Source organism: Mesoplodon densirostris, chromosome 4 (genome assembly GCF_025265405.1).
Source record: "Mesoplodon densirostris isolate mMesDen1 chromosome 4, mMesDen1 primary haplotype, whole genome shotgun sequence".
NCBI lineage: Eukaryota > Metazoa > Chordata > Mammalia > Artiodactyla > Ziphiidae > Mesoplodon > Mesoplodon densirostris.
In genome coordinates, this window is record NC_082664.1 from 98225003 (window position 1) to 98247137 (window position 22135).

General features: G+C 40.9%; 1 protein-coding gene across 1 annotated transcript in view; it reads right to left on the bottom strand.

The window, feature by feature from the left end:
• The window catches only part of LOC132488543 (A-kinase anchor protein 13-like), a 139171-nt gene that overhangs the window by 53345 nt on the left and 63691 nt on the right, over positions 1-22135 (bottom strand). Inside the window, 1 exon segment of the mRNA XM_060096842.1 lies at positions 16468-16621. Within this exon segment, the coding sequence (XP_059952825.1) occupies positions 16468-16621 (154 nt within the window).

Genomic DNA, 22135 nt, shown 5'->3' on the forward strand with positions numbered 1-22135 from the left:
GGGTTATGAAGAAAACAGAACAACGTATGTGATAATGAGGTTCTGAGTGAGGGAACATTACATATGGTGACCCGGGAAGGCTTCCTCAATCTGAGCTAGGATAATATACGACAAGAAGAAATCAACCATGCCAAGTTATGGAAGACAAGTATTCCACTCGAGGGAACAGCAAATGCAGAGGCCCAGGGGATATAATAAAGTTGCTATGTTCAAGGAATAGAAAGAAGATTAGTGTGGTTGAGGGTACAAAGTGGTAAAGGGTTAAGATACAAAACAGAGGGGCATGCAGGGTCTTGCAGAGGCAGTAAGATTTAGATTTTACTACAATTGCAAGGGTTATTAATACTAACATGACCACATGTGTACTCACACATTGGAGAAGCCTAGAACGTATTACTTGTAGTATAAAGAAATATTTTTACATATAGGGAATTGCATCTCGAAGATAAAGGATTTTCTCTCATTACTACACAGCTGAAAGAGGTCATAGAATTTGGGGGTTAGGATTATGAGGCTTAAGATTCAGAGAGTTTGGGGATAAATCTGAGCTTTACTCTTACTAACCATAGGAATTTTTAGGGCCTCAATTTTATCATCGAAAATTGAAGACCATAAACGCAATTCTTTTTTTTTCTTTCCCTCAGAGTTGTTGTGTGGAACAGTTAATCACATGTAAACACTCTGGAAACAGTTAATTCCCTTAAAAAGATATAAATTGTTATATCTCATGAACATATTTATAGGACAGAAGGTTTGGCATTGATTCTGATGCAATATATTACATGTTTCTGCTACAGTAACCACTTAGAGTCAATTTTTAGTATCCTTGTTAACTGAGAAAATTATTCAGGTAATGCAAACTTTGTTTTATTTCCCTCTGAAATAGATTATATTTTATAGGATATTGGCTTTATAATTATGTTTAGCCTGAGTTCTTATATAATTTGCAGGCCTTTGGAAATGAACATTCCCGAAACTGAACTCAGTATCCGTCCACCACAGTCTTACTCTCTCATATATTCTTCTGTTGGCATGAAACCGTGCACCCATCACCCAAAGGAGAAATACTTCAACTCCTTCCCCTTTATCCATACGCCCAATCAATCGCCAAGACCTCTCCCTTGTAACTTAGACATGTCACCTATATTTAGACCCTTCCCTCCCATTTCCATAGACTTATCTTCCTTGGGAACCTCATCGTCCAGATAGAGGACTAACAGTTGTTATCATTTTTTTCTTTTTTTAAACACCTTTATTGGAGTATAATTGTCTTACAGTGTTGTATTAGTTTCTGCTGTGTAACAAAGTGAATCAGCTATGTGCCAGGCACTGTTCTAAGTCCTCTACAAGCTTCAGATTGCCCCATGAAGAAGGTACTACTGTTATCTGCAATTTATAAATGGGGAAACCTAGGTGTGGAGTATTGAAGCATCTTTCCCAAGGTCATGAAGCTGCTAAATGGCAGAGTCAAGATTAGAACCCCAGTGAGTCTGAATCTAGGGGCTAAGCACTTAAGAACTCCTCTGTGCTGGGCAACATGTCACCGTGTTCTCACTCCAGACTTCCCCCACATTACTGCCATAAAATCTTCCTCCAAAACAAATCTGATCTTGTCATTTCTCTGCTTTTAATAACATCCTGTTAGCTCATCACTGCCTTCAGGACAAAGTAACATGAAAAATAAGGTTCTTCACCACTCAGCCCAAATTACCTTTCCCACCTTATGGTCTGACCCTATAATCAATCTACCATCCTGTAGTCCTGGCACCCTGAGATGTTCACAGCATCATTTCCAGGTCTCCCCGTCTCTGCAAAAGCTATTTTCCTACTTGAAAAGACACTCCTCCATTTCTCTGCACGTAGCAGTCTGACTTCAAGAAGAAGATCATATGGCATTGGCACTGAATCTCAGTTTCATCATTATAAAATGGGCGTCATAATTACACTCTTCCTCAACTCACAAGGGAACTATAAGGACAAAATGATATATTACGTAAAAACTTTGTAAGAGTAAACTACGTGATTGGGTATAAGCAAACCTATTCAACTGTAAGGTTTTACAGTTTTTCCCATCCCCTCTAACCAGCCTTGGAAGGAGAAAGAATTCTTAACCTTCCTTTTCTTGGAGTGACTGGGCCAAAATGGGAAATAAAAAGGAGGTACTCAACTGGTCTAAATGTCATAGCTCTGAGGGGTTGTACTGAAAAAAGGTGGGATTACTGTGAACCACTATTTGTGTGTGCAGATGGATAACAGTAAGATAGAGGAGGAGGAAAGATGAATTTACGATGGTTTCAATGGGTTTTACATACTCCCCCTTTCATGTTTTCTGAAGAAAGATTCAAATAGTTCTTTAAATGGTTTTGGGATTCTCCACTGAGGTTTCTCTGAAAGCAAAGCTGTCAATATAGGATCATTGTACACATGGGACTTACACAGCTTCCCCTCGTGGTTACCAGTTCCCCTTTGATTCTACCATGAAGACAAATGCTCTCTTTTCTGTGCTACCACTGAACTTTTTCTGGTATAACTTGCTGTACCATAATGACCCGTTAACATGACTGTCACACACAAATACACGCACACACGCAATGTCAATCATGGGTGTCTCAATGACTAGAATCACATACTATTCATCTCTGTATTCCTAATATCTACCATGGTTCCTAGCCCTGGTTGCCTGAAGAGATGGAAATCTCAAAACAAGAAAAGGGTACAATTCAGTTTTTCTAATTCTAAATCCTTTTATTAAAAATTTCCATAGAGAGGTCTTTTCATACTCTTGTAGTTCTTTTTTTTTTTTTTAGTTCTAACATTTCTCAGAAGCAGTGCTTTACAAAAAAAAGAGAAGCACATGATTTAACCAGGAGACGAGAGGTCTGAGGTCTAGAACCCCATCTGCCATCAATCAGCAAGGTGACCGAGACAGGTCAGTTCATGCTCCTGACCTTCAATCCCTCACTAGCAATTGAGGAATCTGGACTCCATAGTCTTCACGGATGTTTAAGCTCTAGAATTCAATGATCCCTTAATAATACTTGGCTCCACGTGCCTCTGGGGGTGGGGGCATAAAAGAAAGAGGAATTCCCAGGAGTGAGCGGTTTCCACTTTGGCTTTCTGTTTTCCTTGGATCACTACTGTCCCTTCACCCTCTCGCCACGGGAAAGCTCTGTTCTTCATACCTGATCAGGTGTCTCAGAAACAGACAAAGGCCAGAGAGGATGGAAAATGATTCGCAAAGAAGCCAAAAGGGGAATTCTGTAACTGTGTATTTTTCCATTCCGTTTTAATTTAAAACCACTTACAAGTGACAACTCCCAACCCGAGGCAGGTGCCGTGGGGTAGCTCATTACACCCTCGGGACTCCGTGTAAATCTTTTTTTCTGAGAACAGCTATTGTCTTCCAAGGAAAAGCTTTTAGCATCATGTCAAGCTGAATAGAACACTGCTTTCCTAAGAATATTTTTAAGAAAAAGAACAAGAGAAAGGTATTCTTTCACAACTGCAAACACAGCCTCTTGCTTCCTCCACCTCAGGCCCCCTGGAAAGAACAGCATGTGAGCCACAGGAGGCTGAGGCAGTGCCATGAGATCACCTCACCTCCTGAGACACAGGAAGGTTACACTCTGCTCCTTCAGGTTACAATAAATGCAGGGTGGAGGTGTGTCTGAGGGCAAAAGCAGCAGACCCAGCCCCCTTCCATCCACCTTTGTTGTTTCTTGGCTTCTCACCCGTCAGTGAGTCGGTCAGCCACTCTTCACCTGGAGAATGAGAGTTTCTAACAAGAGAATGACATTTGCCGTCAGAAAATTCCCACAAATTAGCTCCCCTCTCAGGTCGTTCTTGAGGATGGTCAAGACAATACTGCTACAGGGTCTGGATGGATACATATCCAAAGGGGAAAAGAATGAGCAAAAAATGCTCCTGAGAAAAAAATGAAGCATCCATCACAGAGATGTAGTTCCCCAGACTAAAAAGGAACTCAACTTTCCCTGGACTGAAATGGTTACTGAAATTGTGAAGGACCTCGCTGGTGGTCCAGGGGTTAAGACTCCATGCTTCCACTGCAGGGGGCGCAGGTTTGATCCCTGTTCGGGGAACTAGAATCCTGCATGCCGCAGAGCGTGGCCAAAAAAACAAACCCAAATTTTTAAAAGATTAAAAAAAAAAAACAGAAAATGTGAGGTGATGGGGGAAATGTGGAGAAAATAGAAAATTTAACACAATGATGATGGTCTTTAATAAGCTGTGTGTTTGCACTGTGTGCATTTCTGGGGAATTTCCCAGTGAGAGCAGACCCTAAGGAGGGGGACATTCTGGAACTGTGGGGTGGAGACCTGGGGTCTCCTCCTCGAGTAATCACTTACCATGGGGCCTCAGGCTGGTTACTTCCCCTTAGTGAAGCTTACCTGGGCCACATGCAAACTGGAGATGATGACAAGTACACGGAGGCCCATGACAGCAAAGGCAGCACTTGTGCCAAAAGCAGGAAGCAGGCCTGAGCTGGAGAATGGCTGAGCCTTGGTCAAGGTAGAACTACTCTCCCTTCTAGGGTTTTCATCCACCTCCACTAGGGCTTAAGGAAACAGTGCTCCCCACTCCAGGGCTTTTTTTTCTTTCTGAATGGTTCTCTAGTTCTGCGTAAATTCAGTATCTTTTCTCAGTTCAAATCCAAAAAGCACACATGTGCATACACACACACACAAACATACACCATTCCTGAAGAGTACACAAACTAAAGAAAATATGACTTCTCAACTCTTTACTTGCAAGTTGCATATTCAAAGGCTCTGCTAATCAAAGTACCTCTTGACATACAACGTGTGAAAGGATTTAACTAGGCTAAGTGCAATTATGCCAGAACACCATTAACCAATGGAGAGTAGTCTAGTAGTAGCACTAGAATCCACATCCTGGATGGATCTTGCCTACCAAACCTACCCCCAGACCTGCTCATCCGTTGCCTTCTATTCCAACCTGTTGGAGCCTGTATCCCATCTTCCTGGATTCTATTCACTCCTCACTTACTCTCTGCTCTGCAAACTTCAAAAGTCCAGGGTTCCTTTGACCTCTGGAATCCTACCGGTTAAGAAGGGCCTGCACTTTCTAATTCCTCAACGCCTCATCCACTGAGAGTCTCTGAGGCTAGGATGAGCCGTTTATCCTTTGGTAACAGCTCCCTTTTATCATGTTTCTTCCATTATGCCATCAATGACGATCTCTCAGAGAAATGCCCTTTTCACTGTCCCACTGAAAAGGGCAGAAAGTGACTCTGCTCTTGGTGACCTGCCAGCATTTTGGCACTGAGGGCTCAGATCTCCAAGTGTAAAGTGTGCCTTCTCTCTTGGGACCATTGTGAGAAGGTACCCGCCCTCAATTCTCGGGAGAACAATAAAGCATACGCCAGGCAAATCTGGGTACTACTGAACCGGAAACATATTTATCAAGAAGGTAAGGCTAAATGTTTCCAGGAAAATATCTTTTTTTTAAAATGCTTTTGAAAAATCAATCAAACCAAATGAATCCTTCCAGGAGACTCTCTGGAGCCCAGACCCTAGGAAGGACTAAAAGTAATCAATAAACTGTTCTGAACAATCCCCTGGTCAGACTTTAGGCCAGACCACTAGGGAATCAATCTCCAGCAGGGGCTTTCTCCCAGGGCCCCGTAGCCATGCTCTTATCTCCTGGGGTTCTAAAATAAAACTGAAGTGATAATCCTGCACAGTGGAAAGAAAGTCCTTCAGTGAACAAAACCTCCTTATGAGGGGTGAGTGGCAGCCACTGAGTCGGAAACTAGCCAAATCACGGCTAAATACAACTGCAAACTGAAGCTGGCCTGGTCCCTAGGAGGGAGGAAGTGGGTAAGACAATTGAAGTTCACCTGCAGGGAAGCTTGGAGGCAGGAGAGTCTTGAGCTGCTGGCTCATTTGCTATTTTCTTGTCCTAAAACAATGCATCATATTTTGTGGTTTGAAGAAACTTAAGTGGTTTCATTTCTGATTTATAGGCATGTATAATTGCATTTTGGAGGGTAGGTGATGTTCATGTTGTGTGTTTTTTTATATTTATCTATCTATCTATCTATTTATTTATTTATTTAAAAGAAACACAGCAATGGCCTGGGTTCAGCTATGTATTGAAACCTGCTAAACAAATTTTTGATTCTGCAGCCCGTCTGGGACTATGTTCCCAGCACTGAGGGCCAAGACATGCAATCTCAGCTCTGTGCTGGGATCTGAGAGGTCTGGAGGTTCTGAACCTTCCCTCCCTCTTTCCTTCCTGCCACAGTGTCTGAAACATCCACCATGAAAATGCTTCCTTTGGGTTAGGAGAGGAAAATAAAATTCACTGTGAGCAAGAAGAGGGTAATACATTCATTTGTGGTCAATTTAGCGTGAGTTGCTTTAACAACTCAACTAGCTTGCAATAGTGTGAGGACACAGAACAGGGAGGAGAGGAAGTTCTGGATCACAGAGGAGCCTGAATAGTGATGCTGAATACTTGTTCTGATGATTGCGTTAGCACATTTCTTGTGTGTATGGACCCAGGAATCAGAAAAAGAAAATCAGAAATCAGGCACCACCACTGACTGTGGTATTTAACCTCCCTGAGCCCCACTTACCTCATTTGTAAAAACGGAGAGTCCTGAATTCAGCCCCATTAGGAAAGATACCAATCAGCTACATAACCCATAACACATAAGACTTTCAGAGTATGTGCAAAATAGGTTGGAACTCTTCTTGTATACTTAGCAGTAAAGGATAGTAGCATGGGAAGGGCACTAGCCTTTTCACTTTTTAGCTAAATGACCTTAGATTAGTCCCAGGACCGGCTACTCAATGTGAGGGCCCAATGCAAAATGAAAATGCAAAGCCTCCTTCAAAACTTTTAAGATTTTCAAGTTGGTGACAGAAGAACATTAAACGAAGTTCAAGGCCCTTCTAAGCATCGGACCTGTGCAACTGTACAGTTGAAACACCTATAATGACATCCCTCATTAGTCTTTTCTCCTCAGGATTCAGCTCAACGATTGTCACTTGCAAGTCAATTATGCCCAAAAGAAAATGAACAGCATTCATTTCACCACTTTCTGGGTCCTCTCCATGCCTGCCCATCTTGAGATGAACAACTGCTGACATGTTGGCACACGTTTAAGACAGAACACTGTAATGATGCATGAGAAGGAGGTAGAAGATAGGTGGGCCCCAGGCTGAGCAGCTGCAACCGCTCCCCTGTTGACACTTCGAGATAAGATACTAGCAGGAGCATCAGGTCTTGATTGGGTGAAAGACAAATCGACCACATTTTTTTCATTCTTGTGGTCAAGGGGATTTCCCAGCTTGCACATGCACAGAGAAGGTCCTCAGTCTAGCGAAGGGGTCAAAGGGAGAAAGAAACACCAGTCCACAACACCTCCTGTCAAACCCCCCAGAAACCTTCATGCTGGAATCCATCTTGGCTGAGAGATGTGTATGCCACCAGGAAGGACCCCGAGTCGGGCCAAATATGGGCACAAGCAAGATGGTTGGCCAGAGACAAACCCATAAGACTGCCCCCATATAAGCGATCTAAGCCACCATTATTGGGAGCAACTCACTCCTCGAGTTTGCCCATGTGGTTTGCTTCTAATAAGTGCTTTATCTGTTTCACAATCTTAGTCTCTTTACTGAATTATTTCTTCAAAGATGACAAGAACCAAGGTCCTGCTTCCAGCCCCCTCACCACCACCACCCAGAATCACCACACCAGAATCAAGAGTATATATTTATTATTACCAATCTTAGACCATAAGCAGAAAACAGCCTCCTTTGATTCATATGAAGGTGTGCTAAGAGATATTTTTTCTCTTTTTTTTAAGTGAACTATTTTGGAGTGCCAAATTATTTAGGGGCTTTTACTCTGTTTCAAGTCCTCTCCTTATAGTAAGAATGATCTCTGTGGTTATAATATCAACAAAAGCACCATTGTCGGCATAAATAAAAATGCAAAAGCAGAGGCAGCTCCATGTCATAATTACACACTGGGTACCACTCAGCTCCTATTCAGAAACTGAGCCTGCACAATGAAGACATACATAGATCTACTTTCTTAAATAAATTACTGTTCTATGAAGGTTGCCCTGGAAGGATTACTGTCTCTAACTTCCAAGAACTTCTCATTTGCAAGGGAAGGACTTGGCAACGATTACAGAAATTGCTCTCAAAAGCATAAAACACATAAGAGAATTTTTAGAAAATCCCATATCATTCATTAAAGCATTTTAAGGCCTTATTAATTCAGATGGGATAATCGGTTGTTGATTAGCCGGATAGTTAAGCATTCATTGTCATATGCTGATGAACTGTGAGAAATTACATTTCCTAGCCACCAAAGACTCACCTAATGCAGTTAGCACTTCATCAGGTAAGGCTGCATCTGGAAAAATTAGCTAGATTTTTATTCCCCAGTCTTTTCTTTCATCTCCCAAACTTTTCCTTAATGAAAAGTATTCCTTATTCTGCTTGGTCGAAAACTACATCAGGAGCCAACTTTAAAAGCTGGCTAGCAGGGGGACCTTCAACATGGAGGAGTAAGATGCGGAGATCACCGCCCTCCCCACAAATACATCAGAAATACATCTACATGTGGAACAACTCCTACAGAACACCTACTGAACGCTGGCAGAAGACCTCAGACGTCACAAAAGGCAAGAAAATCCCCACGTACCTCGGTAGGAAAAAAGAAAAAACAGAGACAAAAGAATAGGGATGGGACCTGCACCTCTGGGAGAGAGCTAGAAGGAGGAAAAGTTTCCGCACAGTAGGAAGCCCCTTCACTGGCAGAGACAGGGGGTGGCGGTGGGGGGAAGCTTTGGAGCCATGGAGGAGAGTGCAGGAACAGGGGTGCAGAGAGCAAAGTGGAGAGATTCCCGCACAGAGGATCGGGGCTGACCAGCACTCACCAGTCCGAGAGGCTTGTCTGCTCACCTGCTGGGGTGGGTGGGGGCTGAGAGCTGAGGCTCAGTCTTCGGAGGTCAGATCCCAGGGACAGGACTGGGGTTGGCTGGGTGAACACAGCCTGAAGGGGGCTAGTGCGCCACAGCTAGCCGGGAGGGAGTCTGGGAAAAAGCCTGGAACTGCCTAAGAGGCAAGAGACCATTGTTTCGGGGTGCGCAAGGACAGGGGATTCCTTCCCTGTCTGCCCGCAGAAGGCAGAGCACCACCTAAATGAGATCCAGAGGTGGGCGCAAGCCGTGGCTATCAGCTTGGACCCCAGAGGCGGGCATGAAATGCTAACACTGCTGCTGCAGCCACCAAGAATCCTGTGTGCAAGCACAGGTCACTATCCACACACCCCCACCCCCACCCCAGGAGCCTGTGCGGCCCGCCACTGCCAAGGTCCCATGATCAAGGGACAACTCCCCCAGCAGAACACACACTGCGCCTCAGGCTGTTGCCACGTCACGCTGGCCTTTGTTGCTGCAGGCTCGCCCCACATAACAATTATAAATACCGTACCCCTCCTTCACCCTGGCATAAGTGAGCCAGAGCCCCAGAGTCAGCCGCTGTTTTAATCCCATCCTGTATGGGTGGGAATAGATGCCTGAGGGTGACCTACATGCAGAGGTTGGGGCAAACCAAAGCTGAACCCCAGGAGCTGTGTGAACAAAGAAGAAAAAGGGAAATTTCTCTGTGCAGCCTTAGAAGCAGCAGATTAAATCCCCACAATCAACTTGATATAGCCTGCATCTGTGGAAGACCTGAATGGACAACAAATCATCCCAAAATTGAGGCGGTAGACTTTGGGAGCAACTGCAGACTTGGGGTCTGCTGTCTATGACTGATTTGTTCCTGATTTTTATGTTTATCTTACTATAGTTTTTTGTTATCACTGGTGGATTTGTTTATTGGTTTGGTTGCTCTCTCCTTTTTTTAATTTTTTAATTTTTTAATTTTTTTAATTTTTATGATTATTTTTTAAATAATTTTTTTCTTTTTTTCTCCCGTTCCTTCTGAGCCGTGTGTCTGACAGGGTCTTGGTGCTCCGGTTTGATGTCAGGCCTGAGCCTCTAAGGTGGGAGAGCGGAGTACAGTACATTGGACTACCAGAGACATCCCAGCCCCATGTAATATCAATCTGTGAAAGCTCTCCCAGAGATCTCCATCTCAACGCTAAGACCCAGCTCCACCCAAAGGCCAGCAAATTACAGTGCTGGACACCCCATGACACTCAACTAGCAAGACAGGAACACAAGCCCAGCCACTAGCAAAGATGCAGCCTAAAATCATACTAAGTTCACAGACACCCCAAAACACATCACAAGTTGTGGCCCTGCCCACCAGAAAAACAAGATCCAGCCCCACCCATCAGAACACAGGCATCAGTCCCCTCCACCAGGAAGCCTACACAAGCCACTGAACCAACCTCACCCACTGGGGTCAGACACAGAAAACAATGGAAACTAAGACCCTGCAACCTGTAAAAAGGAGACCCCAAACACAGTAAATTAAACAAAATGACAAGACAAGGAAATATGCAGCAGATGAAGGACCAAGGTAAAAACCCACCAGAACAAACAAATGAAGACGAAATAGGCAGCCTACCTGAAAAAGAATTCAGAGTAATGATAGTAAAGAGGATACAAAATCTTGGAAATAGAATGCGGAAAATACAAGAAATGTTTAACAAGGACCTAGAAGAACTAAAGAGCAAATAAACAATGATGAACAACACAATAAATGAAATAAAAAATTCTCTAGAAGCAATTAATAGCAGAATAACTGAGGCAGAAGAACCGGTAAGTGACGTAGAAGAGAAAATAGTGGAAAGAACCACTGCAGAGCAGAATAAAGAAAAAAGAATGAGAAGAATTGAGGACAGTCTCAGAGACCTCTGGGACAACATTAAACACACCAACTGGGCTTCCCTGGTGGCACAGTGGTTGGGAGTCCGCCTGCCGATGCAGGGGACATGGGTTCGTGCCCCGGTCTGGGAAGATCCCACATGCTGCAGGGCGGCTGGGCCCATGGGCCATGGCCACTGAGCCTGTGCATCCAGAGCCTGTGCTCCGCAACGGGGGAGGCCACAACAGTGAGAGGCCTGCGTACCGCAAAAAAAAGCAAACAAACAAACAAAAAACAACATTCAAATTATAGGGGTCCCAGAAAAGGAACACAAAAAGAGTCTGAGAAAATATTTGAAGAGATCATAGTTGAAAACTTCCCTAACATGGGAAAGGAAATAGTCAATCAAGTCCAAGAAGCGCAGAGAGTCCCATACAGGATAAATCCAAGAAGAAACATGTCAAGACACATATTAATCAAGCTATCAAAAATTAAATACAAAGAAAAAATATTAAAAGCAGCAAGGAAACAGCAACAAATAACATACAAGGGAACCCCCACAAGGTTAACAGCTGATCTTTCAGCAGTAGCTCTGCAAGCCAGAAGGGAGTGGCAGGACATATTTAAAGTGATGAAAGGGAAAAATCTACAACCAAGATTACCCTACCCAGCAAGGATGTCATTCAGACTCAACAGAGAAATTAAAACCTTTACAGACAAGCAAAAGTTAGGAGAATTCAGCACCACCAAACCAGGTTTACAACAAATACTAAAGGAACTTCTCTAGGCAGGAAACACAAGAGAAGGAAAAGACCTACAATAACAAACCCAAAACAATTAAGAAAATCATAATAGTAACATACATGTTGATAAGTACCTTAAATGTAAAAGGATTAAATGCTCCAATCCAAAGACAGACTGGTTGAGTGAATACAAAAACAAGACCCATATATATGCTGCCTACAAGAGACCCACTTCAGACCTAGGGACACATACAGACTGAAAGTGAGGGGATGGAAAAAGATATTCCATGAAAATGGAAATCAAAAGAAACCTGGAGTAGCAAGTCCCATATCAGACTAAATAGACTTTAAAATAAAGACTATTACAAGAGACAAAGAAGGACACTACATAATGATCAAGGGATCAACCTACGAAGAAGATATAACAATTGTAAATATGTATGCACCCAACATAGGAGCACCTCAGCACGTAAAGCAAATGCTAACAGCCATAAAAGGGAACATTGACAGTAACACAATCATAGTAGGGGACTTTAACACCCCACTTTTACCAATGGACAGATCATCCAAAATGAAAATAAATAAGAAAAAACAAGCTGTAAATGATACATTAAACACGATGGACTTAATGGATATTTATAGGACATTCCATCCAAAAACAACAGAATACACATTCTTCTCAAGTGCTCATGGAACATTCTCCAGGATAGATCATATCTTGGGTCACAAATCAAGCCATGGTAAATTTAAGAACACTGAAATCATAGCAAATATCTTTTCCAAACACAATGCTATAAGACTAGATATCAATTCCAGGAAAACATCTGTAAAAAATACAGACACATGGAGGCTAAACAATATGCTACTTATTAACCAAGAGATTATGGAAGAAATCAAAGGGGAAATCAAAAAATACCAAGAAACAAGTGACAATGAAAACATGACAACCCAAAACCTATGGGATGCAGCAAAAGCAGTTCTAAGAGGGAAGTTTATAGCAATACAATTCTACCTCAGGAAACAAGAAACATCTGAAATAAACAATCTAACCTTACACCTAAAGCAATTAGAGAAAGAACAAAACAACCCCAAAGTTAGCAGAAGGGAAGAAATCATAAAGATCAGATCAGAAATAAATGAGAAAGAAATGAAGGAAACAACAGCAAAGTTCCATAAATCCAAAAGCTGGTTCTTTGAGAATATAAACAAAATTGATAAACCATTAGCCAGACTCATCAAGAAAAAAAGGGAGAAGACTCAAATCAACAGAATTAGAAATGAAAAAGGAGAAGTAACAACTGACACTGCAGAAATACAAAGGATCATGAGAGATTATTACAAGCAACTATATGCCAATAAAATGGACAACCTGGAAGAAATGAACAAATTCTCAGAAAAGCACAACCTTCGGACTGAACCAGGAAGAAACAGAAAATATAAATAGATCAATCACAAGCAGTGAAATGGAAACTGGGATTTAAAATTTTCCAACAAACGAAAGAACAGGTCCAGAGGCTTCACAGGCAAATTCTATCAAACACTGAGAGAAGAGTTAACACCTATCCCTCTCAAACTCTTCCAAAATATAGCAGAGGGAGGAACACCCGCAACTCATCTATGAGGCCACCATCACCCTGACACCAAAACGGGACAAAGATGTCACAAAAAAGAAAACTACAGGCCAATATCATTAATGAATATAGATGTAAATATCCTCAACAAAACACAAGCAGATAGAATCCAACAGCACATTCAAAGGATCATACACCATGATCAAGTGGGGTTTATCCCCAAAATGCAAGGATTCTTCAATATGCAAATCAATCAATGTGATACACCATATTAATACACTACAGGATAACAACCATGTAATCATCTCAATAGATGCAGAAAAAGCTTTTGACAAAAATCAACACGTATTTATGATAAAAACTCTCCAGAAAGTAGGCATAGAGGGAACCTACCTCAACATAATACAGGCCATATATGACAAACCCACAGCCAACATTGTTCTCAATGGTGAAAAACTGAAACCATTTACTATAAAATCAGGAACAAGGTTGCCCATTCTCACCTCTATTATTCAACTAGTTTTGGAAGTTATAGCCACAGCAATCAGAGAAGAAAAAGAAAAGAAAGGAATCCAAATCGTGAAAGAAGTTAAATTGTCACTGTTTGCAGGTGACGTGGTACTATACATAGAGAATCCTAAAGATGTTACCAGAAAACTACTAGAGCTAATCAATGAATTTGGTAAAGTAGCAGGACACAAAATAAATGCACAGAAATCTCTCGCATCCCTATACACTAATGATGAAAAATCTGAAAGAGAAATTAAGGAAACACCCCCATTTACAATTGCAACAAAAAGAATAAAATACCTAGGAATAAACCTACCTAAGGAGACAAAAGACCTGTGTGCAGAAAACTACAAGACACTGATGAAAGAAATTAAAGATGATACAAACAGATGGAGAGATATACCATGTTCTTGGATTGGAAGAATCAACATTGTGAAAATGACTCTACTACACAAAGCAATCTACAGATTCAATGCAATCCCTATCAAATTAGCAATGGCATTTTTCACAGAACTAGAACAAAAAAATTCACAATTTGTATGGAAACACAAAAGATTCCGAATAGCCAAAGCAATCTTGGGAAAGAAAAACGGAGCTGGTGGAATCAGGTTCCCTGACTTCAGACTATACTACAAAGCTACAGGTATCAAGACAATATGGTACTGGCACAAAAACAGAAATATAGATCAATGGAACAGGATAGAAATCCCAGAGATAAACCTACACACATATGGTCACCTTATCTTTGATAAAGGAGGCAAGAATATACAATGGACAAAAGACAGCCTCTTCAATAACTGGTGTTGGGAAAACGGTACAGCTACATGTAAAAGAATGAAATTAGAACACTCCCTGACACGGATACAAAAATAAAGTCAAAATGGATTAAAGACCTAAATGTAAGGCCAGACACTATCAAACTCTTAGAGGATTACATAGGTAGAACACTGTGTGACATAAATCACAGCAAGATCCTTTTTGACCCACCTCCTAGAGAAATTGAAATCAAGACAAAAATAAACAAATGTGACCTAATGAAACTTAAAAGCTTTTGCACAGCAAAGGAAACCATAAACAAGATGAAAAGACAACCTTCAGAATGGGAGATAATATTTGCAAACGAAGCAACAGACAAAGGATTAATCTCCAAAATACAGAAGCAGCTCATGCAGCTCAATATCAAAAAGCAAACAAGCCAATCCAAAAGTGGGCAGAAGACCTAAATAGACATTTCTCCAAAGAAGATATACAGATTGCTAACAAACACACGAAAGGATGCTCAACATCACTAATCATTAGAGAAATGCTAATCAAAACTACAATGAGGTATCACCTCACACCGGTCAGAATGGTCATCATCAAAAAATCTACAAACAATAAATGCTGGAGAGGGTGTGGAGAAAAGGGAACCCTCTTGCACTGTTGGTAGGAATGTAAATTCATATAGCCACTATGGAGAACAGTATGGAGGTTCCTTAAAAATCTAAAAATAGAACTACCATATGATCCAGCAATCCCACTACTGGGCATATACTCTGAGAATACCATAATTCAAAAAGAGACATGTTCCACAATGTTCATTGCAGCACTATTTACAATATCCAGGATATGGAAGCAACCTAAGTGTCCATCAACATATGAATGGATAAAGAAGATGTGGTACATATATACAATGGAATATTACTCATCCAGAAAAAGAAACAAAATTGAACTATCTGTAGTGAGGTGGATGGACTGAGAGTCTGTCATACAGAGTGAAGTAAGCCAGAAAGAGAAAAACAAGTACCGTATGCTAACACACATATCTGCAATAAAAAAACCCCAAAAAAACCCACCTGGTTCTGATGAACCTAGGGGCAGGACAGGAATAAAGACACAGACGTAGAGAATGGACTTGAGGACACGGGGAGGGAGAAGGGTAAGCTGGGACGAAGTGACAGAGTAGCACTGTCATATATACACTATGAAATGTAAAACAGATAGCTAGTGGGAAGCAGCTGCATAGCACAGGGAGAGCAGCTCGGTGCTTTATGACCACCTAGAGGGGTGGGATAGGGAGTGTGGGAGGGAGACGCAAGAGGGAGGGGATATGGGGATATATGTACACATATAGTTGATTCACTTTGTTATACAGCAGAAACTAACACAACATTGTAAAGCAATTTTACTCCAATAAAGATGTTTTAAAAAAAGAAAAAGCTGGTTGGTTACAAGCAAATCACATTTGTGCTCAGGACTCTAATATTAAATGGGCATTTGTGTGTCTGTGAGAGTGTGTCTGTGTGTGTGTGTATGCCTGTGTGTTCTGGTTTGGTTTTACAGTTCTTGGCTACAGCCTCCTCCACACTGTCAGCTCTTCTGATCCAAACTGTAATCCAGGTCATCAAGGGAATTCTTCAGCCAGTCCTCCAACCCTCAACTTCCTTCCTTTCCTAACCTTGACTGACCGTGAGCGTAGTATAACGGGAGTGAGCATGGTGAGAAAAGTCCCTGGATTAGAAGTTGAAAAATGTGATTCATTTTCCAGTCCTGGTTCTGTTTTAGCAGAAGTGACTGTCACTTGTAAACTGCTCTCAATTCCAACAAGTCATTTCATCTTTCTGACAATTTGCAATTTATTGTTTTCTCCCTTTGATAACAGAGCAACATGAATATTTACCCTTTTGTCATATCAAGAAGAGTTGGGTTTCTATAAAGGTAGACCAGTCCCCAACGCTTTATGGAGCTTCTGATCTCCAAGGGACAGAGTGCTTCCAAGACTCTGAGGACCCCCACCCTCACCACCAAATCTTCAAAGAAGAGGGTCTGTCGTTTACTCACGGAGCTGCTCCAGGTGGTCAGTGCTGTTAGATTCGGGCATGGCAGTGACGGTCACCAATAGGCATGAATTCCCTCCTAGTGTCTGGCAGAGAACCTCCTGACGGAAGTAGACCTGCTTGGGGTTCACGCTTTTTTCCAGAACGTCAAGGTGAGTCTGGAGCACAGATGAAACAGAAGTGCATATTAAGATTTTTGATAATAACAATAGGTGAAAACAGCAACAAAGCTTATATTCATTTAACTCCTTATAGTTTAGAAGTTTGTTTGTTTGTTTTTGCCGTACGTGGGCCTCTTACTGCTGTGGCCTCTCCCGCTGCGGAGCACAGGCTCCGGACGCGCAGGCTCAGCGGCCATGACTCACAGGCCCAGCCGCTCCGCGGCATGTGGGATCTTCTCGGACCGGGGTATGAACCCGTGTCCCCTGCATCGGCAGGCGGACTCTCAACCACTGCGCCACCAGGGAAGCCCCTAGAAGTATTTTTGTTAACCTAATCTGCCTGACCGTGGGCATTAAGTGGTTTAAAAGGGTGCTCTTCCTACTCCCCGGAAGAAGTTCAGTGAGGCTGAACAGGAAGCAGCATGCCTGCCTATGTCTGCACAGTAGAATATCTGTTTTCAAGTTGCACTGAAAGCAAAAGAACAGGGGCAGACAACATTCTTCCCATGACAGTTGCATGTAAAGAAAGCTGTTACCATGAAGACAGAGTACATGCAGGACACTCGGGAACATGAGACAGAGCTTCAGCAGTGCAGATTACTTTAGAATCATGCAATATAAGGAGGGCTGGGAGCATATTGAAGGAAAATAGAAAGCAACTGATCCAGGGAGAATGCTAAGCAAAGAGAACCACTAACTGGTAGCAACTGATTTTCCCTACCTTACCTTCCCATTTAAACACTCATTTAAAATGCAGAAAGATACCAAAATGGGGTAACCACTGAAAATAGGGTTCTTGGTCAACAATCTTTAAGACCTCTGAAGATACTTTCCATAACCCAAACAGTGGACTTAGTCATAAAGGTGTTAAGAGATTGCCTCCCAACCACACTGCATACCCTAACAACAGGGACACGGTGACTTCAGTAACCAGTGAAAGGGAAGCGGTCCTTCTCTAACACAAGAACGCCAGTGCACACAATAGTCCTTCCAGCTAAAGATCAAATAGGTATTAACATATTCAAATAGGTATTAAGAGGGCCGAGGAAAAACTGCCCACCTTGTTATTTAACAAATAACATGTCTGCTAGACAAATGAAACAAACATGGCTCCTATGAAAATATTTATAAAAGATTCATAATATATTTTATGAAAAATGGAGTAATGCCTTCAAAAGGTAGAGGAAGTGTTTACATGTGAAAAAGATGTACTACAGAGGTGCTAGGCAGAATAAATGGCTCCCCCAAAGATGTCCATGCCCTAATCTTCAGACCCTGTCAATATGTTACCTTACATGGCAAAAGGGACTTCACAGATATGTTTAAGACTGAGGTCTATCTGACGTGGGGGGATTATCCTGCATTAACCAGTTGGGGCCAATCTAATCAAAAGTACTTAAAAGCAGAGAACATTCCCCAGCCACAAAGGACCAGAACTACATGCAAAGGACTCAGCCTGCCATGCTGGGGGGTAAAGGGGTAAAAAGTTGAGGAATGCGGTGTCCTCTAAAAGCTGGAAAAGGCAAGGAAATAGATTCTCCTCCACCATCCTCCAGAAGGAACACAGCCCCAATACCTTGATTTTTGCCCAGTGATTTTTATCCATGTTGAACTTCTCACCAAAAGAGCTGTAAGTTAATTTTTTTAATTGTTTAAGCTACCAAATTTGTGATAATTTCTTACCGCAGCAATAGAAAACCAATACACTGGGAAATAAGAGAAAGAATTTTCTAAGTTAAGTAAAAATCTTAGCATCTGGGTAGGAATAGACTAAAATCTACTTGTATGCTATTGAAATATTTGACTTACAAGGAAAACGAAAAAGTTCCAAGGAAAGAAAAGATTACCAGATGATTCTGTGGCCTTTCCTACAGCTTCAGGGATACCTGAAAATTTGACTCTGAATCCTATCCTCCTTACAACTGAGACCCCAAATCATCTGCCTCCACACAGCCTGTTTCCTAGATTAATATGAATTTATTATTCTCTGTCTGCATCAACATAAGTTTAATGTCCTAGGAAACTCTTGCCCAGGAAAATAGAAATTACAAATAAATCTATTTTTCATAAATTTATTATTTTTCAGGAACATCTCATCAACTCTTCAATAGAAAGTATCAATGAATTGATCCAAGACCCTCTGAACCCCTCTCCTCAAGATTCTTGCCTTACAGTGTCCACCAATCTTTAACCATTATATCATGATCTTTACCCAATGCTAATCAAGCCCCTACACTAAAATACCTGACCTTAACAAAACTTTAAAGTCTTAATAAATACTCCAGCTTTGCCCTTCCCCCTTTGAGACACTATCAAGACTCTATCACATTCTCCCTTATCAAATAGATTAGTTCCCTATCACTTCTGTAACAAATTACCACAAATTTGGTGGATGAAGACAACACGAGTTTATCGTATTACAGTTCCAGAGGTCAAAAGTCCAAAATGGGTTTTACTGTGCAAAAATCCAAGGTCTTGGCAGGAGTGCGCTCCTTCTGGAGGCTCTATAAGGTAATTCATTTTCTTGCCTTTTCCAGCTTCTGGAGGTCAGCTGCTTTCCTTATCCCATGGTGTCTGCCTCCACATTCAAAGCCAGCAATCACATCATTCCTACCCTGGCTTCCGTGGTCAAATCTCCTTCTCTGACTCTGACTCTTTTGTCTCACTCGTTCATGGCTAAGGACCCTTGTGATTACATTGGACCCAGTCTAATAGTTCAACATAATCTCCCCATCTCAAGAGGCTTAACTTAATCACACCTGCAAAGTCCTTTGTGCCACATAAAGTAACATCCTCACAGGTTCCAGGGATTAGAATATGAACATCTTGGGGTGGGCGGTGGGCACTATTCTATCTAAAACACCAAGGTACACAATACACTTAGGTCTATGTTAGAAACAGGTTGTTCTGGTGATATTTCTTGGAGCCAGCATTTGACACAATACTAAGAAAAGGAATTAGAAGGATCATGGCTACCCCAGGTTCAAGATGAGATTCAGCAAAGGCCCATTTATCGGACCAAACCTTTGTACTTCAGTCTTCTGGTTGTTTGTCAAGTGCTAATGAATGCCACACATTGCTGTGATGCAACAGCACTGGAGATCAGGTGGTAGTCTCACACCCCTGAGGAGACAAGGAGGCTAACTAATGGTATACACACAAACACAAAGGCCCTGCTTAGAGTTTGAAAGTACACAGGATTATAATCAAGTAAACCTATAACCAGCCAAGGTTTTGCTCATGAATTTCTGCTCATACATGCTCAGTTAGGCAAGAGCTCAGAAAACATATCATCTTATCTTTATTGACAATAATAACTTGAAGACAAATTTCAGCTGCCCCAAATCCAACTAAAGAATGGTATCAAGGGACAGTTCAGTTAAACAAGTTTTGTCTAAATGACTATTGGAAAACACAGCTACTACATAATACAAATATAAAAAATAATTTTTGAGGGAGAAAACACATATTATCAAATGTTAATCTCATCATCTGGTTCTAAAATGAAAGTAAAAAGAAATGTGTAAGTAAGGAATAAAGTAAAACAAAATACTAACTTTTCAACTTACATGAACATCATATTATTTAATTCTTGAAAATGGAAAGGCAGAATAGCAAGATGACTAAGTGGGCAGGCTCTGGAATCAGACTGCCTGGGTTCAAAGTTTGGTTGTGGATTCTAGAAGAGTCGTGGAAATTCTGTACTTAACCTCTCTGTAACTCAGTTTTCTCATCTTTAACATGTATATAAAATGGCATTACCTATGTCATTCAATGATTGCTATAATTTAGCAGTTTATTGTGTATGAGAAGTGCTGTCATACAGGAAACACTCAATATTAGCTGTTACTTTTGATGAGGAAATGTAGTTCAAATTTTTTTTAAGAACTAAAAGGGAAACACTAGTAGAATTATAAACACTGCAGAAAAAATAATCAAAGAAAACATGGTCACTCCATGTTGCATAAAAGAGAAAGAAAGAGAGAGAGAGAAAGGGAAGGAAGGAAAGAAAGAAGGAAAGAAGGAAGGAAGGAAGGAAGGAAAGAAGGGAGGGATGGGGGAAGGGGGAGAGAAAAAAAGAAAGAAAAGCAGTGAAGCATGGAAAATAGCACAAAACCAAAATGACAGAAGTAACACCAAAAATTGTCTTGAGTATAAATAGGTTAAACAGCCTTATTAAATGACAAAAACTTTCAGATTAGTTTTTTTAAAATCCCACTGCCTATTGTATATAAAAGGAACTTTCAAAGAGAATTAAAGAAAGACCCATGATGTGTATGAAAAACACTCCTGAATTATCTTCTTGTTCTGTTTGCCTCCACTAAAATATTTTAAAAGAGAAATACTGAAACTAAATGGTTAAGCAAACATAAATTAAAGCAGGCCTGGCAAGAGTGATCTATGACAAAGTCATAGTCAAGACCAAGTGCATTAAATGGGATTTAAAAATCTTATTTTGATAAAGGGCACAATTCACAATGAACATAAAAAGCTCATAAATCTTAAGAATCAAATAACACAGAATTGAAATGTACAGCACAAAAATGGCAGAAAGGGAAATAATTGTACTAAGAGTGGGAGGCTTTAAAACAGTACCTCAGTCTTGAATAAACCAATTGCAAAAAAAATGATATAGAGTATTTGAACAATATTGTTTTTTATAGATATATGTCAAGCTGTCTTTACAGAGAGCATCCTTTATTTTTTCTCAAACGTTCAGGGAACTATAACAAAAATTAATCATATGCAGGACTATAAAAAATATTCACTAAATTTTTTTTAAAAAGCAGATATTATACAAGCCACATTTTCTGACAATAATTGAATGAAGTTAGACTTAAAATGGTTTTAAAAACAGGAAAAATAAAACCATTAAGGAATAGAAAAACATCCTCCTAAAAGAAGCTCATGAAAGAAATTCATATATTAAAAAGAAAATAAATATTAAATCAGTGTAATGAAAGCGCTAATAGAAGAAGTGTCCATCTGGCATCCCAGGAGAGAAGGCACAGGACAAGAATGAAAATGATCCCATCAGAAAGTCGGCCCGTCTCAGCCACGCTGGTAAAAGGAAATTCCAGCACCCTCATAAAGAGTCAAGATCACCCTGGATTTAAATGATACTCTGTTTACTCTGTGATCGTAAACAAATTATTTTAATCACTTCCATACATTTCTGGGTGAAAGTTGCTCCCAATATTAGTTATTGAAATCTGAACTGAGTAGACTCTGCCTCACAATTACTATCAAGATTCCAGGCCCCCAAACTAGGAAATCAATACCCTTTCCTGAAGCATTTCCCAAAATGTAATCTTCAGGATGTTATTAAGTGCTGAGGTATAGAGGGGTGGAGATTCATAGCCAAGGCACCTGGAATACGGTGAATTAAAGAAAATGAAAACATTTTCATGGCTGCAGAATTGTTCAGATTCTTTAACATGCCAATACACATTTTGAACTCTTAGAAGAAAAAGGAGCAAACAGTGTTTCAAGAATTTATGTGACTCTTCA